General features: G+C 46.2%; 1 protein-coding gene and 1 non-coding gene across 9 annotated transcripts in view; one reads left to right on the top strand and one right to left on the bottom strand.

Annotated features, from left to right (window-relative positions):
- PPP1R12B (protein phosphatase 1 regulatory subunit 12B) overlaps positions 1 to 19823 on the bottom strand; it is a 245567-nt gene that overhangs the window by 23597 nt on the left and 202147 nt on the right. For all 8 annotated transcript variants that reach the window (XM_029068781.2, XM_029068780.2, XM_029068783.2 and 5 more), the window contains 4 exons: positions 9299 to 9315; positions 7296 to 7431; positions 5450 to 5554; positions 962 to 1015 (listed from right to left, as the gene is read on the bottom strand). In XM_029068781.2, coding sequence (XP_028924614.1) covers positions 962 to 1015; positions 5450 to 5554; positions 7296 to 7431; positions 9299 to 9315 — 312 coding nt within the window. The remainder of the gene's footprint in view (positions 1 to 961; positions 1016 to 5449; positions 5555 to 7295; positions 7432 to 9298; positions 9316 to 19823) is intronic.
- On the top strand, positions 17602 to 17739 carry LOC114813504. Its single transcript, XR_003761221.1, has one exon. It is a non-coding gene; the product is annotated as a small nucleolar RNA SNORA7 (small nucleolar RNA).

The raw sequence follows: 19823 nt of genomic DNA, 5'->3' as shown, positions 1-19823 counted from the left end.
ACTTGCCCACCTGCTTCCTGACTTGCCTGTCATGGCCACTTCTCTCTGGGCCTGAGGCATTTTCCCGCCTGGTCTCTGACTTGCCTATTGGTTGTCCCGGCTGCTTCTCTCTGGCCTTGAAGCACTTTCCCTGATAGTTCATGGCTTGTTTCTGTCATGGCTCCTGTGGTCAGGCAAGAACTACAAGCTAAGGGGCCTAGAGAGATGGGATGGGGAGCTGGGGGAACGAAACAGTGCTGAGCCCCAAACTAAACAGATGGTAACGACAGAACTGGGAAGGCAGGCGCAAGCCTGACTCCAGCTCAGGTTTATCTATACAGAACCTGCACAACTTGGGTTTTCACTCTGAGAATGCAAGGTGCCAACTGAATCCCCTGAAATGCTTTCGGGCGACAGCCCTGATCAGCCTGCAGGAAGATAGAAGATGATCCAGAAATCCTCACTAAGGGTTTCAGTAGGGCTCAGGAGATGGAGGAGTCTTCGTCAGTTCACATTTCAAGACTCAAGATCTATTGAGATGGCTCAGGCTCCACTGAGTGACTCCTTTCTCAGCAGGGGAGACTGAGAATTCACAGGATCACAGTGGTGATGGTGGAGAGACTCCACTGGTTTGTAGCTAGAGCAAAATATGGAATGCTATTTTTCCAATACAGCTCAGGGCAGTCCCGAGTGGAGGCAGAGGGATGGATGAACTGACCTTTAAGAGTTCCTTCCCATTTGAGAATAAGAGCAAGCAAGGAGCTGTTGGCAATCCTGAGATGCCAAGAGGATTGGAAATCAAATTCCTGCCCCCGAGTCAGGCGAAAAGAATTTATTATCATCCTGGGGACAAAATGTGGCAGTTCTCCTGCCTCTTTAAAGGAAACCTTTTCCATTGGCTTGTACTACAAAGTCAGTGAGAGTCAGAAAAGACAAGGTTATGGAACAGAAGGGAAGGAGATAAACATGCCTGCACACGTACCCTTTTCTCCATCTCCAGCATCGTCGACCGGTCAGAGCTTTTCTCTTGTTTCTGCTGTTCAGATGGAAAATACTCAGTTTATTATAAGCAAATATACCGAAGGAAAGAGAAAGCTGTGCCAGTGCTGACAGTTTTTCACACCAAACCCCCTCTCCTACCCTCCCCCTCTGCATGACATCAATAAATGGGGATTGGGGCTCTGGCTTAATGCTGTTCACAAACAGCTTTGTGGGTCTGAAGAGGTTCAACTCCTTTTGCAGCCATTCAAACTTTCATTCCCTTCCGCCTCCCGACCATTCTCTTTTCCCTAGACAAAATCTCCACTGTTCTGTTCATCTGTGCTGGTGTTTCTTCCTGTCTTGACTGATTTGAAGCACTGGCCCTCAGCCTAAAAAGAATCAGGCAACAGTGCCCAAATTAATTGTCCCTCCTTTCTACTCCTTTTGTTAAGAAATAATGAAGACAAGTAAGATAATCAGTGTTGCCTAGTGGATAGAGCATGGGTTGGGAGTCAGAGGACCTGGGATCTAATCCCAGCTCTGCCACTTGTCTGCTGTGTGACCTTGGCGAGCCATTTCATTTCTCTGTGCCTCAGTCACCTTATCTGTAAAATGGGGATAAAGACTGTGAGCCTATGTGGGACAAAGACTTTTTCCAATTTTATTATCTTTGATCTACACTTGTGCTTAGTACAGTGTCCGGCACACAGTAAGAGCTTAAATACCATAAAACTCAAAAAAAAAGGACTTGTAAGGGTGACAGTATTATCTAGTGGTAAGACAGTGGGACTCTCTTTGGCTAAGTTTCCTCAACTGAAAAATACCCTCCCTAGCTCTTATCGCTGTCCTTCCCCAGACTTTTCCTTCACTGTAGACCATCATCCTCTGTCTCACAAGCCTACCTGACCTTAGCATTATCCTTGACTCATTTCTCTCAGTCAACCCACATATTCAGTCTGTCACCAAATCCTGTCAGTTCTATCTTAGCAACCTCTCTAGAATCCATTCCTTCCTCTCCATCACACTGATGCAAGCACTTATTCTATCCCACCTTGACTACTACATCAACTTTCTCACTGACCCTCCTGCTTCCAGTCCATACTTTATTCTGCTGCTCATTTCTAAAAAAAAAATTCAGTCCTGTCTTCCCACTCCTCAAAAACCTCCAATGATTGGTCATCCATCAGTGCATTAAACAGAAATTTCTTACCATTGATTTTAAAGGCACTCAATCAGCTCTCTTCTTCCTACCTGACCGCACTGAACTCCTACAAACTAGTCTGAACACTTCATTCCTCTATCGCCAAACTACTCGCTGTACTTTTATCTCATCTATTTCATTGCCAACCTCTTGCCTACTCCTCACTCTGGCCTCTACCTCCCCTCTCCATTTCTGTCCGACAGAGATCACTATATTGAAGCCTGTTTACTTGTATTAATGTCTGTCTCCCACCTCTAGACCGTGAGCCTGTAGTGGGCAGGGATTGTCTCTCTTTATTGCTGTATTGTACTTTCCATGCACTTACTACAGTGTTCTGTACTCAGTAAGCGCTCAATAAATCCGACTGATTGAATAAATATTTGCTCCACCTCCAAAGCCTTACTAAAATCTAGCACTTAGAACAATGCTTGGCACACAGTAAGCGCTTAACAAATACCATTATCATTATTATTATCATATCTCCAAGAAGCCTTCCCTAAGTCTTCATTTCCCCTGCTCGACCCCCCCCACCCCGCCCATTTTGCGTCTCCTATGCATTTGGATCTGTGTCCCCTAAGCACTTGATATTCACCCCACCCTAGCACTTATGTACTTATGCTTATACTCTGCCATTTCTGTAATTTATTTTAATGTCTCTCTCCCCTCTAAGCTGTAAGATCCTTGTATGCAGGGATGGTATCGACCAACTATTCTGTACTGTACTCTTCTTGGCCCTTAGTACAGTGTTCTGCGCACAATAAGAACTCAATAAATACCACTGCTTGACTGATTCATCTCCTACACTGTGAGTTCTGTGGGTTGGGGATTCTGTCTGATTTGGTTGACTTGTATCGACCCTGGTGCTTGGCATATGGTAAGTGTTTACCGAATACCGTAACTAAAAAAAAATCTTGGGAATCCTGCCCCTCTTTGGCTGCCTCTAATGTATCCCACCTGCTAAAGCAGAGCCAGCTGGCTTGGACGGTATATCTTTAGTGATGTTCAGACACTTTCCCCAACAGGCAAGACAAGTTTTTTTACCAGCTTGCTGCCTTGCAGATTTTACAATTAAAACCAGTCCCTTAAATACCGCTTTAGGATCCGTGCAATTCTTGCTGTTCAAAGTCAATATAGCTTGTCAAAGGAGACATAGCAATATTCCCTTCTCTGAATCTTAAAACCTTATAAGCAGAGCCCTGGAATAGGCTACTGAAGATAACTGGGGGGAAAGGGGGCTATCCATCTGTCCTGAATGGTCTAAGCACATGCAGGGGATTGGCCCAGATTACCTCAAGGTCTTTTCGACCTTGGGGACTCTGTAAGGATACTTCAGGAATTTTTCTCCCTGTTTTAAATCTTGGGGGTGCCTTCTAAACAGCAGCACACTCATAAACATCTCAGAATGCTCCCATTTTTGCTGCCAAAGAGCTTCTTAACTACAGAGAGTTTTGCTATTACTTTTAGAAAGCCTCTACGTTCGGTAAACAGTCCAAATCCAAAGGGCCAACATTTCTCCTGAGCATTAGCATTCTGCATTGACGTGGCGCTCCAGAAGGATATTAACAACACACCCCAAAAGGGCAGTTCATAGAAGAGCACGGGCCTCCTCCTCAGCACCGGGCAAGCTATATGTATTTGCGGTGCCCTCTGCGTAAGTCAACATCAGATGTTTGCCCGGCTGCCAGCTGTGGGATATGGGCCGGTGGAAAAGCTGAGACACACTGAAGGTCATGAGAAACGTTATTTCTCAGCAGTCTCCACTGAGCAGACAAGAGCCGAAAGGAGAAGCTGGGTTATTTCTGCGAGGTTTAACCTTTCTTTCCCTGGTCTGCTAAATTACCTACATGAAACTGAAGTTGCGCAGGGGGTGTGGGAGGGGGGTTGGGATTTTACCAGACTCAATGGAGCTAATATAGTCAGGCAGAGAAGTGGCAACTGTCGATCAGTGGAGCGAAACTGAATGAGGACAAAAGGAAAATCAGAACACCGGTCTGATCCCTGGATCCGACCAGCTGTCAACCAAGTCGTGACAACAGGATGCTAGGTGGAACCATGTGATTCCTTTCTTGACAACCTCCATTAAAGAGCAACAAAAGGGATTCAAGAGATGGGGAACAGGCCTTCAATCAATTCATCAATCCATAGCATATACTGAGAGCTTTGGGCAGAGTACTGTACTAAGCACTTGGGGGAGTACAATATTCATTCACTCATTCGATTGTATTTACTGAGCGCTTACTGGGTGCAGACCACTGTACTAAGCGCTTTTAGCATTACCCTCTGTTTTGCAGAAGAGACATTTGGTTTCACCAACAACCTGGGTTCTAATCCTGGCTCTACCACTTGTCTGCTGAGTGACCTTAAGCAAGTTGTTTAGCTACCCTGTGACTCAGTCTCCCCATCTGAAAAGTGGGGATTGAGATTGTGAGCCCCATGTGGGATATGGACTGTGTCCAACCTGATTAGCCTAGTGCTTAGTACAGTGCCAGGCACATAGTAAGCACTTAGCAAATGCCTTATAAATTAGAAGAAAAAAACCCAACATATCTCAGGCTATCCTCTAGTCCTTCCTTCATTGTTTAATACCCTAATAATGCAGGGTCAAAGGATCAACACTAGATGGAAGAAGCAGAAAATGAATTCTCTGGGTCATACCTCTATTTCTCTTAAACATTTTATCAGCCTATAGCCCGGTTTCTCTTAGGCCTAGGACTGGCTGGAGTTAAACTCTCAGCTACTCTCCCTCGTCCTGCTGCTTGGAGGCTTTGGCTTTTCCCATGTGTGAAGCACAACACCTGGGCCCTCGTCAGGCGCAGGTTCTGCCATCACCCCCTGCCCACAACCTCTTCCGGAGTCCCCAAGTGTCACGCGGCCCGTGTTTCTGGGTGCAAGTCGGGCCCCCTCTGGGCCGCTCAGAGTTCTCTCCTTGCCTGACTGAAACCCCTCTTATTCCTCAGGAGATTCCCTTCCGTATTGGCAAAGCAAAGCCTCTTTGCAAACCACTTTGGAGGATTTGGTGTTTCCTTCCCAAGCCTGGTGGGTTGTTTAGAAAAACAAATTATCTGCTGAACTTGGCCAGATTATGCAACATTCTCCAGAGCAGTTCCAAATGGATCATTTCCCAGTGCCGGGGTAGCCATCATTTAATTGCTGAGCCCCGACGAGAGGTCAGCATTTCAAACAATGGTTTCTGCCATAATGCTTCTGAGGAGGACCAGCTTAGAACGGACAGAGGGCCAGCCCGCTTGGCTTGCCACCCTGAGCTCAACTGGATTTACCCTTTCTCACCTGGGCCACCTTCTCCAGTTTGGATTTGATATCCGCCAGCTCCAGTTGGGCTTCCTGAAGTTTCGTTTTGAGTTTTTGGTTCTCAGTCAGGGCGCTCTCGTACAGCTGGAGGAGGAAGAGGGGAAGAGTGGGAGAGCCTGAGTTATAGATCTGGCTGCCTTTTAAAGATGAGAGGAACCTGAGTAGGAACACCAGCAGGTATTAATGCAACTCAAGAGTCCATCCTACCCATTCTGAAACTGTCCCAGCAGTCTAAGACTTTCCCTGTCCGCCCTCCCTCTAGAACGGAACAGAGGGAGTCCACCTAGGCAGCAGCATGATGCAGTGGACAGAGCGCGGGCCTGGGAGTCAGAAGGTCGTGAGTTCTAATCCCAGCCCTGCCACTTGTCTGCTGGGTGACCTTGGGCAAAGCACTTCACTTCTCTGGGCCTCAGTTAGCCCATCTGTAAAATGGGGATTGAGACCGTGAGCCCCACATGGGACAGGGACCGTGTCCACTCTAATTTGCTTGGATCCACCCCAGCGCTTAGTATAGGGCCTGGGACATAGTAAGTGCTTAACAGATACCATAATTATTAAGTAATTAAAACTCACCCCCAGGAAAGCCCATTAAGAAGTCATTTAAAAAAATACTTTTTCCTTTTGGTTTTTTGTTCTGTTTTTTAAAGAAAACCGAATTAGTCACTGTGGGAAAGTCCTCTTCTCTCCCAGAAACATTTCTATCTCCTTAGGTCTACAGGGCATTTCTATTTCAGTCACTGATTTAGGAGTGGATTTCAACCACGGATTAACTTTAAAGTAGCCTTTTGTGATGAGGTAGTGGCGTGTTTGTGGATCGCCACTCCTCCTATCAACAGCTCATACTTCTTGGGCAAGGTTGGATCAGAATGCAAAGCCCATCTTTCTGCCCTCTGCCCCATCTTGTGTCACTTTAACCGACTGGTAGGGTGATTCGGCGACCCCAACCTGAGGCATGGTCCACTCTAGGGTGTCGGGCAGATTATCTGCTTTGAGATTTCTACACTCTTCCCCTACCAGGGAGCCTGTCTTTCTTCCATTCTCCTTCCCCACAGTGGCCCGAGGAGTCTGACTGCAACAGTGTCTCTCTTCAGGCTGAACTAATTCAGGGTCATTTCCCCTCAGTGCTCAGAAGACCCGAGCTTTCCTCCTGGTTGCTGCCCCTGAGCCGCATGGTGTAGTGGATAGGGCAGGGGCCCGGGATTCAGAAGGTCATGGGTTCTAATCCCAGTTCCACCACTTGCCTGCTTTGTGACCTTGGGAAAGTCACTTCACTTCTCTGGGCCTCAGTTATCTCATCTGTAAAATGGGGATTGAGACTGTGAGTTCCATTTAGGACCAACCTGATTTGCTTGTATTCTTTCATATTTATTGAGCGCTTATTCTGTGCAGAGCACTGTACTAAGCGCTTAATCTACCCCAGATCTTAGTACAGCACTCGAACGCAGTAAGCACTTAACAGATACCATTATTATTATTACTATTACTAATGGGGCCCCACACTATCCATGCCACTTCTCTCCATTTGCATGATAGTTTGCTGCGTCGACTAGCCCTGCGTCGACTAGCCTCTCTTCTTTGTGCCCTGCTAAACAGCCCCAGAGTCCCCTCCTTATCCTGGCCCGTACTGCATCTGATGCCCACCTTCCACGAGGTTTCCGACGGACAGATTAAAGCTTGAGTGTTACTGACAGACAGGCCCACAGATTCCTTTCTCCTCCATATCTCTTCCCCTGGGACCTGGTTTTCCCAACACGCAAGGATGCTGGGATGCGCTGGTTTCATGGGCTGAAAGGCTAGGGGGAGAGCTCGCTAAAAAGGACTCTACTTTTTTGTAATCCCTGTTGCTGTCCTCTTCCACGCGGCTGGTGAGAGAAGCCAAGCGGGCCTCCCGGCGGGCCCGGGCTGAAGCCCGGTCACTGTACGTATCGCTGGTGGTGAGGTTGCTGCTGCCCGATTCCAACCTGAGGGAAGACAAGGCCAGACGGCAAAGATCAACTCAGGGGCCGAGGGAAGAAGAAAGGGGGAGGAAAAAAGAATGATGTTTTAAATACTCCAAGGATCACTTAATAACACCGGCCAGAAAGAACTCAAAACATTCCTTCTTTTAATCTCCCTCTGCTAACATTCCACAGCTCTCATGGCAAAGCTCAGCGGCGGGAAGGAGAGGGAACATTTGCCAAGTTTGGAGCCTACTCGAAAAATTGGTGGTTTGAAGCTGTGCACTGAACTCAAATCTATGTGGTTTTTCAAATTAGTTTAGGTTGAGCCACTTCCAACACCAGAGAGGGCAAGAAGAGAGGGGCTAGAGAAGAAAGTGAATGTCTTGGCTCTCAGAGGTTCTTGCAAAACAGCATTCACATGAAGTGCAAATGAATCAGAAACATATGTCAAGATCAAGGAGGGGCAGAAATCTGTGTGGTGAGGTTTGTCGAAACCCAACATACTTACTGGAAAACAAAAGACCCGCAATCACCAACTGGGTCCCTCCCTGCTACTCCATACCCTGTGCCGGACGTTGCATCTTGTCCATTCACTCACGGAACAGAGCACTGACCTTTAATTTTTATTTCAAATGTCCAGCTGCTTTAGCTCCTCTCCTTTGCCCCCTTCTCCCTCCCCCCAGGCAGGGATAGGTAACTTTTTGCAGATGTTAAACGATGTTAAATCATCTGGGGATGGAGGCTCTCCGTTCAAGTGGATGACAATCTCCCTGTTCTGTTCTTTAACCACAAACCTGACCTTCGCCAACCTTCTAAAATTCCCAAGGAAAAAAAAGCTCTGCAGAGGTGGATGGCCAGTTGTGGACAGGGAACGTCTCTGTACTCTCCCCAGCACTTAGTACCGTGCTCTGCACAAAGTAAGAACTCAAAAAATATGACTGACTGAATGAATGAATGATGAAGATCCAGTCGTGGGTTACGTGGCCACTGGATGGAAGGCGGAAATTTAGATTTTCAAGGCTCTCGGGAAAGGGCCTGAGATGTGAGCAGAGTCCAGAGAGGAGCAAGAGTTTTCTAGACTCTAAGGTCCTTCTGGACGGGGAACATGTCTCACAACTCTGCTATACTGAACTCTCCCAAATGCTTAGTACAGTGCTCTGCATGCAGTAAGCGTTCAATAGATACGGCTGATTGACTGACAATCAGCTGAGTGTGAGGCTGAAGACAAGATGGAGGCCAGGCAGGGAAATCAAATCTCGGCAAATCTTCCCAACCCTTAATAGCATTAACATCCACCCCAATCCCCTGCAGCTTGATTACTGAGTTAGCAGAAGTCCTTCCCTGCTTGGCTAAGATGAGTAATGCCATGCACCAGTAAAGTCGTGACCAACCACAATGTCTCCCCTAGGACGAGAATGATCTGGGAAAATATGTGGCAACTGGAATGTTTTGGTGCTTCTGTGCAAGGCTATATTAACAACCCTTCCTCCCGACGGAGTATCAACTGCTTTCATTTCTCTAGAAAGGAGAGAGGAGCGTCTTTTGAGCCAGGTTGTAACCTAAGGTCTCTCAATCCTCTGTTGAATTGCCTCATCCAAGCAACAATGAGACATGAGAGATATTTCCGGTTCCCACCTCCTGTTTTCCCTCATAATCTCAGTTGTTTCCTTCTCAGCCAACTTGACTTTGGGGATCTGGAAAAGGTGCTATATTGTGCACAGATTATACGAAGTATACGAAGGGCAACCCTGGCAGTTTAGCATTCCCGTTTCTTAATTCCATCGCATCAGCAAAACCGTGTTCATTCAAAATTGCGTGACGTGAGAATGAAAGCAATTTCTAAACCCCAACTGGCATTTAACGTGCATTAAATAGACAGAGCTCTTACCTGGAAAGCCTTTCATGCTAGAGAAAGAAGAAAAAAGAAAAAAAAAAAGAAAACAGTGTTAGCAGAGAACCAGAGTAGCAATGGCATTTTATTTTCATTCAATAGTATTTATTGAGCGCTTACTATGTGCAGAGCACTGTACTAAGCGCTTGGGATGAACAAGTCGGCAACAGATAGAGACAGTCCCTGCCGTTTGACGGGCTTACAGTCTAATCACGGGCTTACAGTCTAATCAATTTTATTATTTCAATTTTGAAAGCTGCTCCATTTGCAAAAGTTTCCTCAGCCTCCAACTTTGGGGTACATTTCCAGCCTCTCTGGGGTGACCCCAAATGATTCCAAGACTGTGGAGTGACCGTGGAGAGAGAGGTCAGTCAACTGCTGAGTTCTGTTTCCAGGCACGCGACAGATGTGGGACTATTCATATTAATGTCTGTTTCCCCCTCTAGACTGTAAATTCGTTATGGGCAGGAAATGTGTCTGTTAATTCTGTTTTATTGTACTCTCCCAAACACTTAGCACAGGGCTCTGCACTTAATAAAGCGCTCAATAAATAAATACCATTGATTGACTATTCAGGAAGGGGCCTCTAGTGAACAGAGGACTCGAGATAAGAGGTCCTAGGACAGGGAGAGAGGGGCTATAGATGAAAGCAAGTTTCTTGGACCCCCCCCCCCCAACTCTTGCAATATAGTATTCAAATGAAGCAGGAGAAATATCAGAAACATATGGACATCAAAATCAAGAGAGAGACCCACCTCAGCAAACTGTACCCAGCTCGATTAAAGCCCAACACATTATAGGAAAAACAACATCCCCCAAACCCAGCTAATTCCTCATCACCTTCTCTGTTGTGCCGCACCCTGACAATGAACCCCAGTGAACAGAGGACTGACTCTGCTCTGCGGCCTCAGGCAACTCGGTTGATTTAGGCTTCGGTTTTTTCAACTCAACAGTGGAATAATACTGTCTCTCCCTGTCTCCACAGAGGGTGTTCTGAGGATAAAGGGGAAAACTTTAATCCAAAACATCTGGGAGGGCAAATTCAAACGTTTAGGATAAATAAAGGCTCGGTAGGTGAGGAGACTGAAAATATCACACATAAAGAGATGGGGATTTTTGGTAAATTTCAGCGATCCTTGCGATCGTTGGCAACCAATACCCCACAGGGACCCGTGGAAAGGGTGGTGGGAGATATAACCAGGACAGAACCAGTACGGGGGGGCAGCAGGGAGGAGGGGGGGAAGACTATTATTCCCTTACTGCTGTTCCTTGAAGGTCCCTTTTGCTTGTGTACAGGGAGGAGGCTTCACCCATTTTGGTGCAAGAACCCCAAGGGCTGGGGATGTGATGCTTTTTTATTCTGTACTTTCCAACTAATTAATTAATTATGGTATTTGTTAACTGTTTATTATGTGCAAAATACTGTATTAAACGCTAGGGTAAACACAAGTTAACCAGGCTGGACAAAGTCCCTGTCCCACTATGGATTCACAGTCTACAGGAAAGGGAGAACAATTAGTTCATCCTCATTTTACAGTCTAGAGGCAGAAGGAAGGAAAGCAGCTTGTTCAAGATTACTCAGCTGTCAAATGGCATTAGAACCCAGGTCCTCTGACTCGTAGGGCGCTGTGTTTTTCACTGGGCCAATCTGCTTCCCAAATGCCTATAGTACAGGACACAACCTCAAATAGTAGCAAATTAGAGAATCAGCTTGGTTTAGTGGATAGGGTAAATGCCTAGTACTCAGATGGTCCCAGATTCTAATCTGGGCACCACCACTTGTCCACTGTGTGACCTTGGGCAAGTCACTTAACTTCTCTGTGCTTCAGTTATCTCATCTGTAAAATGGGGATTAGGACTGGGAGCCCCATGTGGGACATGGACTTTGTCCAACCTGAGAGAAGCAGCGTGGCTTAGTGGAAAGAGCCTGGGCTTGGGAGTCAGAGGTCGTGAGATCTAATCCCGACTCTGCCACTTGTCTGCTATTTGACTTTGGGCAAGTCACTTAACTTCTCTGCGACTCAGTTACCTCATCTGTAAAATGGGGATTAAGACTGTAAACCCCACATGGGACAATTGGATTACTTTGTATCTATCCCAGTGCTTACAACAGTGCTTGGCACATAGTAAGCGCTTGACAAATACCATCATCATTATTATTATTACCTACCCCAGTGCTTAGTACAGTTCCTGGCACATACTAAGTGTTCAACAAATACCACAAAAAAATTACCATCACGCCATTCTGGGTCAATCAGAATGTCAGTATTGTGATCCGCCGGTGATGATGGCTGTCCTCGAAGACCTCGATCCTCCTGATTAGGATCTACCTTCTAACACTCATCATGGCCTATCGCCCATGAATCGATCTGAACACTTCTGAAGAATTTCCCCTCTTGTGGGTCTTTGGGCCATGAACTTAACTAAACCTTTAATGAATATGCACAGCCTCCTATTTTTTTTGAAAACACTTATTATGTGCCAGGCACTGTAGTAAGTGCTAGGGGGTTGATACGAGCTAATCAGGTTGGACACAATCCTGTCCCACATGAGGTCTGCACGGTGGCTCTAACACTTCCTCTTCCCTACTTGTCACGTTCCCCCTGGGGCCCGGAGTGCAGTGACTCAGGCCAGCAGCTGTGCAGCATACACATGGCACACATGTCTGTCTCCCCTATAGACTAAAAGCTCCTTGTGGGCAGGGATCATGTCTACCAACTCTACTGTACTGTCCTCTCCCAAGCGTTTAGCTCAGTTTTAATAATAACACCTGTGGTATTCATTGAGCACTTACTCTGTGCCAAGCACTATACTAAGCCCTGGGGTAGATACAAGCAAATCGAGTTGGACACAATCCCCTGTCCCATATGGGGCTCACAGTCTCAATCCCCATCTTATAGATGAGGTAACATAGAAGGTAAGCAACTTGCCCAAGGTCACAGAGCAGATACGAGGCGGAGCCAGGATCAGAACCCACGACCTTCTGATTCCCAGGTCTTTGCTCTATCCACTATGCCATGCTATTCTGCACACAGGAAGCGCTCAATAAATACCATTGATTGACTGAATGCAAGTGCCTACGAATTACTCAATCAATGGCATTTATTGAGCAGTTGTTGAGAAGCAACGTGGCACAGTGGAAAAAGCCCGGGCTTGGGAGTCAGAGGTCATGGGTTCGAATCCCGGCTCTGCCACTTGGCAGCTGTGTGACTGTGGGCAAGTCACTTAACTTCTCGCGGCCTCAGTTACCTCATCTGTAAAATAGGGATTAATTATGAGCCTCACGTGGGACAATCTGATTACCCTGTATCTACCCCAGCGCTTAGAACAGTGCTCTGCACATAGTAAGCGCTTAACAAATACCAACATTATTATGTGCAGAACTAAGCGCTTGGGAGAGTACAATACAACAGAATTAGCAGGCGTGTTCCCTGTCTGCTAAGACAAAGAAACTAGAGACAGAGGCAAATGGGGACAGTGAGACTTGGACTATATTTTTAAACTCCATGATCATTTCCTAAGGTTCTGCTGGTTTTTCATTAAATAGAGGAATTTTTAAAAGGTGAAGTATAGCAAATTTCCTTGCAAGCACCACTACTCCATTCAAAATGCCCCAAACAGATGGTTGCCCGAACAATCCTTGCAGCTATTCGGTCGGAAATTTCTCAAGTTCTCTTAGCTCCAGTATAATGCCCCCCCCCCCACAGAGCCCTCCATCTAACCCAACTTCCTTCTGCTGCAATTTAAGCCTATTTCATCAAGTTTATCACAGATGTTGATGGCGACTATCTCCCAAACTCTGAGTTCTATTTCCTGAATTCTCTCCTGCCATGCTAGTAAATATTTTCCTAGTTTCCCTTTCCAGCTCATCAACTGTTCTTTGTGAGATCCCTGCTAAATCTAATGCTTATCAACCCTCATCGATGCAAAACCTGGCAGTAGCTCCTAGAGTCAAGGACAATCTCTTTTCACCGAGAAAGGGGAATTAGGGACGGCAGATTAACAGATCTCTCAGTGAAAATTAATTCTAGCAGTGTGCCTGGCAAACCAAGCCAATCCTTCCCACTGACAGTCATTCTTAGAGTGGAAAATGATTATGAAAATGAACCACTTAATTTAAAGCCCTATAGGTAACAAAACAAGGCTATTTATGCCCTACCATCAGAAAGTCCTTAGACAGACATGAGATTGTTTAGCGGATGAGAGAGGCAGCTCATAACAGCTGGGGAGAGTGGTGTGAAACTATTTGGGCACAACCAGGCTGCAATAAGGGTGGAGACAACTGAGCCACAATCTGTACTGGTAGAAGGGAAAGTAAACATGCTGGGCTGACCGCCTTTCCTCAAGGACAAGGGTCACTCTTCCACAGATGGCACGCTGGATGACAGAGGGCGGTTTCACTGGTCATCTGGGTTGGAAAACTTGTGCCAGTATTCCCTCCCTTTCTTCCCCAAGCTATCTTTAGGGTGTCAGTCCTAATATCAGGGGCCTTTCTTGCTAGCTGGGGTGAACCAGCCATCTTGCCTTTCAAGGGGTCCTACGATGACACCCCGATCTGGGAATATAATTGGGCAGCAGTGTGGCCTAGTGGAAAAGAGCCCAGACCCAGGAGGTGGGTCTCCCTTCCCCTCCCCTCAGCACTGTGCTCGTCTGCTCATTTGTATATATTTTTATTACCCTATTTATTTTGTTAATGAGACGTACATCCCCTTGATTCTATTTATTGCTATTGTTTTTGTCTGTCTGTCTCCACCGATGAGACTGTAAGCCCGTCAATGGGCAGGGATCGTCTCTATCTGTTGCCGAATTGTACATTCCAAGTGCTTAGTAGAGTGCTCTGCACATAGTAAGCGCTCAATAAATACTATTGAATGACTGGAGGACTTGGGTTCTAATCCCAGTCCTACCACTTGTCTGCTGCGAAACTTTGGGCAAGTCATTTCACTTCTCTGTGCCGCAGTTACTTCATCTGTAAAATGGGGATTAGGACTGTGAGCCATAATGATTCTTTCCAACCTGATTAGCTTGGATCTACCCCTGAGGTAAATATAGTACATAATATATAGTAAGTGCTTAACAAATACTAATGCTACTAATAACGATGAATGAGTCGAGAAGGATGATGGTATTTGTGAAGCGCTTACTCTGTGCCAAGCATTGTTCTAAGCGCTGGGGGAGATACAAGGTCATCAGCTCGTCCCACATGGGGCTCAGTTTTCATCCCCATTTTACAGATGAAGGAACTTAGGTCAAGAGAGGTTAGGTGACTTGTCACACGGCTTACAAGTGGCAGAGCCGGGATTAGAACCCACGACCGCTGACTCTCAAACCCAGGCTCTTTCCACTAAGGCACGCTCCTTCTCCAATACACAGCAAGTGTTTAACAAATACCATAAAAATACCCAAAAAACAACTACCATTAAAAAAGTCTGGATGGAATGCCTATACAGTTGTCCTTAACATGTGAAGACACCACTGACAGAGTGTGCGTCTGAAAAGGTCAAAGAAGACTGCACATTATTAGCCATGCTGGCACATGAAAAGATTGCCCCTTGCTAGGTTGCTTTGCTTTATGTGGACAGTGCCTAACACTACTTTTTCTTTCACCTCCTCCCTCTCACTTTTTTTTGCTTGTTTAAATGGTATTTGTTTAGTGCTCAGTTGTGCCAGGCACGGGAGTAGATACGTCGGACACAGTTCACGTCCCTCAAGAGGTCCACAGTCTTAATCCCCATTTTATAGGTGAGGTAACTGAGGCACAGAGAAGTCAGGTGACTTTCCCAAGGTCACACAGCAGACAAGGAGTGGAGTCAGGATTAGAACCCGGATCCTCACACTCCCAGGCCTGTGCTCTTTCTTTCCACTAGGCCATGCTGCTTCCTGTTCCATCAGAGACTTTTAGTCGAAAAGGATCACTCCTCTCTCCACAGGATGGAAAACCTACTATAAAACTTTGGGGTTTAGTCGTGGGAGTAAGAGTCTACAAAAGGAATCAATCATGTGAGTAGTTCGTTCTCAGGAAAGGGAGGCTTCAGGCCCTCTGGGGTGGGAAGGCAGAAAATCCATCAAAACTGAGAGCATTCACTCAACACTGCACTGATTGGCCAACACAGACTTTCCAAATTACTTAAACATTCTTGCTGTAAGTCCTCAAGGCTGAAACTATATAGTCTTCAGGAGTCTTGGTTCCCCAGCTTGTGGTAAACAACCTACTCCACAGAAAAGCTGAAACCTTTCCCTAAATCTTATTTTCCAGGGTGGGAAATCTCTGGAAACCTCGCAGCTCTTCTCAGCTTATTGACATCCTAGATAAACTAGGGTTTTGGGAGATAATTCTGTTTGAATTAAGAGATGGCCTTTTCATTTAGTTGTTCTGGGTTTTAACTGCTCTACCCACTGAAGGCACTCAATAAATACTATTGATTAAGGGCTTAGTATTTGCTCAACACTAGAGTTGGTTTTTTTTAATGGTATTCCTTAAGCACTTACTATGTGCCAGGCACTGTACTAAGCACTGGGGTAGGTACAAGGTAATCAGGTTGGACACTGTCCATATCCCACATGGCCCTCACAGTCTTAGTCCCCATTTTACAGATATGGGTAACTGAGGCACAGAGAAGTTAAGCGACTTGCTCAAGGTCACACAGCGTACAAGTGGCAGAGCCAGGACTAAAACCCAGGTTCTTCCGACTCCCAGGTCTATGCTCTATATATTAGGCGACAGGACTGGAAGTCAGAAGGACCTCGGTTTTAATCCCGGGAAATAAAAATATCACAGATCAGACACGGTCTTTATTCCTTCTTAGGGCTCACAATCTAAGAGGAGATGATCAATCAATCAATAGTATTTAGAAACAATGAATTGAAACCACAATCAATCAATCAGTGGTATTGACTGAGCATTTACTGTGTGCAGAACACCGTACTAAGCACTGGGGAGAGTATAATGCAACAGACTTGGCAGATGCCTTCCCTGCCCACAACTCACAGTCTAGCCACAGTCAACCAACCCCGACTACAACGTCAAAATGATAAAAGCAAAGGATGGATCTCGGAGGCTGCAGTACTTAGGCTCCACACTATACTGCACACCGTACTAAGCGCTGGGTAGATACAAGCTAATCAGTTTGGACACAGTCCATGTTCCACATGGGCACACAATCTCAATCCCCTTTTATTACAGATGTGGTAACTGAGGCACAGAGAAGGGAAGTGACTGAAGTGAAGAAACCAGCTGGCTTCTGGGGGTCAGGGGAACAGGCTCTCTTAACCAGTGAGCTGGCTCATGGTAGACCGGGGATCAATCTTCCCCTTCTCTTCTTTCTAAATCTCATCCTTTCTTTCTTACAGGCGACTTCTGGAGCTTAGCTGCACACACGCTGACATCATCTCTTTTGGAAAAGGTGTCTGAATTTACAGCCAATCTGCAATCCGATGCTCCATCGCCTGGTATTAGACACAGCAATCCGGAAGGCTTAAGAATTATTGCAGTGATTTTCTTTGAGTATTCTATTTCTTCCAAGTTACAACAAGATCGTCCTTTTTATTTTAAATGGTATTTGTTAAGCATTTACGATGTGCCAGACACTGTACTAAATGCTGGGGTAGATACAAGGTACTCAGGTTGGACACAGTCTCTGTCCCACATGGGGCACACAGCTTTAATCCCTATTTCACAGATCGTGTAACTGAGGCACAGAGAAGTGAAGTGACTTGCCCAAGTGGCGGAACCAGGATTAGAACTCAGGTCCACTGACTCCCAGGCCCATACCCTTTCTTCTAAACCACGCTGCTTCTCAAATTGGTAAGGAGGATTTTGTAAACAAAATTCGGTGGTTCTTCAAATCATCTGTTGACTTTGACTTTAAACTCTGACACTGTATTTTTTTGCAGACTCCCTGAAAGGTAAATAAGGCTCATTAACTGAACTGCATTTCAAGAGTCTGGGAACTGTAGGCCCTGAGGGGGAAGATGGTTTTAAATGGCTTTCCTGGTTATTTCTAGAGCTCTGAGAATCAGGTCAGACACAGTCCCTGTCCCACCGGGGCATCACAAGCCTAACAGCTAAAGAGAGCAAGTATTTTATCGTCAGTTCATAAATGAGGAAACTTCATACGATTTGGCAGCAGCAGAGATGTGATTAGCAGTCAGACCTCCTCCAGCTACCAAGGCACCTGGGCTTTCCACTAGGCCACACTGATTTCAAAGGGTGAAGATCAGGGTTTTTACTTCAGGTGGGTGGTTTGGTGGTGTCTGATCTGGTGGGCTTTGCAGATTTTCTCTCGCCAGCAGCTTGAGGACTCCTCTCAGGGTCGCACCCGGAGAGTTTCCAGGATTCAGCCAGTCTCGGCTATGGGAGGGAGAGTGTCGCAGAGGCCTATCCATTCCATTCCTAGCTCGGGCAGTGGCTAGCGAGTGGAAGGCAATCAGCTACAAGTCAAAACTCACCCGTGCTGGGCAGCAGCGGCACGGGAAAGAGTCGAGGGCGGAGACTTAAATTTACTGCGTGGAAGGCGGCGATGGAAAGCACTTCCGTATTTTTACCAAGAAAACTATGGATCCACTACCAGAACGATTGCAGATGGAGAGTTGGGTGTTCTGGGAGAGATGTGTCCGCGGTGTCGTTATGGGTCGGAAACGACTTGGCGGCATAAGACAAGACAAGCAGCTTGAGGTTTGGGTAATCTTAGCCACCACTGCTATGGCTTGCAGCTTCTACTGGGAGCAACCGAGGAATAGCAGGGCCCCGGGGAAAGAGCACGGGCCTGGGAGTCGGAGGGCCTAGGTCCTAATCTCGGCTCCACCACCTGCCTGCTGTGTGACTTTGCGCGAGCCACATAACTGCTCTGAGCCTCAGTTTCCTCATCTGTTAAAATGGGGATTCGACTGCCTGTTCTCCCTCCTACTTTGACTGTCAGTCCCACATAGGACAGGGATAGTGTCCCGATCTGATTTATCTGTACCTCACCCAGTGTTTAGAACAATGCTTGACACATAGTAAATGCTTAACAAATACCATAACAACAGCTTCTGGGTCTTTTTTGTGACCAGAAAATTTCAAGTGGGGAAGACAGAGGGTTAAGTCGCCCCTTTCTTGAAACTCCCTATTGCTCCCAAAAAGCTATGGGCTAGGGTGAGGGATAGGTTACTTTCCCTAGGCCATTCCAATTGCTTCCACTCCTCACACCTCTACCTCTTAAGTCTAGCTCTTATCTCCTCAGAATGAGTCTACTAGACCATAAGCTCCTTGAGGGCAGGAATCCTTTTGGACCGTGAGCCCATTATTGGACAGGGATTGTCTCTATCTGCTGCCGAACTGTACATTCCAAGGGCTTAGTACAATGCTCTGCACAAGGTAAGTGCTCAATAAATACGACTGAATGAATGAATCACATTTACCTATCTAAAGTTACTATACTGCACTCTCCCAAGCACTTTGTACAGTGTCAGTCGGTCAGTCGATCATATTTATTGCACGCTTACTGTGTGCAGAACACTAGCTCAGTGGAAAAGAGCCTGGACTTCGGAGTCAGAGGTCATGAGTTCGACTCCCGGCTCTGCCGCTTGTCAGCTGTGTGACTGCGGGCGAGTCGTTTCGCTTCTCTGGGCCTCAGTTCCCTCATCTGTAAAATGGGGATTAACTGTGAGCCTCACGTGGGACAACCCGATGACCCTGTATCTCCTCCAGCGCTTAGAACAGTGGTCTGCACGTAGTAAGCGCTTAACAAATACCAATATTATTATTATACTAACCGCTTGGGAGAGCACAATATAACAATATAACAGACACATTCCCTGTCCACAGTGAGCTTACGGTCTAAAAGGGGAGATAGACATTAATATAAATAAATTACAGGTATGTACATAAATGCTGGGGGGCCGGGAGGGGGGATTAATGAAGGGAGCAATAGCATTGATTGATCTGAGTCAGTAGTAATAGTACAAGGGGCTCAGTGGAAAGAGCCCGGGCTTGGGAGTCAGAGGTCATGGGTTCGAATCCCGGATCCGCCACTTGTCAGCGGTGTGACTTTGGGCAAGTCACTTCACTTCTCTGGGCCTCAGTTCCCTCATCTGTAAAATGGGGATGAAGACTGAGAGGCCTACATGGGACAACCTGATGACCTTGTATCTACCCCAACATTTAGAACAGTGCTTGGCACATAGTAAGCGCTTAACAAATACCAACATTATTATTGTTATTAGTATTATTAGTAAGAGTAGTTTTTAAGCGTTTACTGTGTGCAAAGCACTGCAACTTGGGAGAGGACAACACAATAAAGTTGGAAGACATGACTTCTGTCAGGCCTCATTCCTGTCCCTGGCCATCTTTGACAATGTTAAATTTCTATTACGAGTTCTTCATCTGAAATAGGCAGTGGGATGAAGTGTTTTGTTTTTGTTTTTCCACATTTTTGGGTTTTTTCTTTTTTTTATTATTTTTAATGGTATTTTTTAAGTGCTAACTAGGTGTCAAGCACTGTGCTAAGCGCTAGGATAGATAGATGATTGGACACAGTCACTA

Source organism: Ornithorhynchus anatinus, chromosome 7, assembly GCF_004115215.2.
Source record: "Ornithorhynchus anatinus isolate Pmale09 chromosome 7, mOrnAna1.pri.v4, whole genome shotgun sequence".
Classification (NCBI taxonomy): Eukaryota; Metazoa; Chordata; class Mammalia; order Monotremata; family Ornithorhynchidae; genus Ornithorhynchus; species Ornithorhynchus anatinus.
This window is presented reverse-complemented; position numbering and strand designations above follow the sequence as displayed.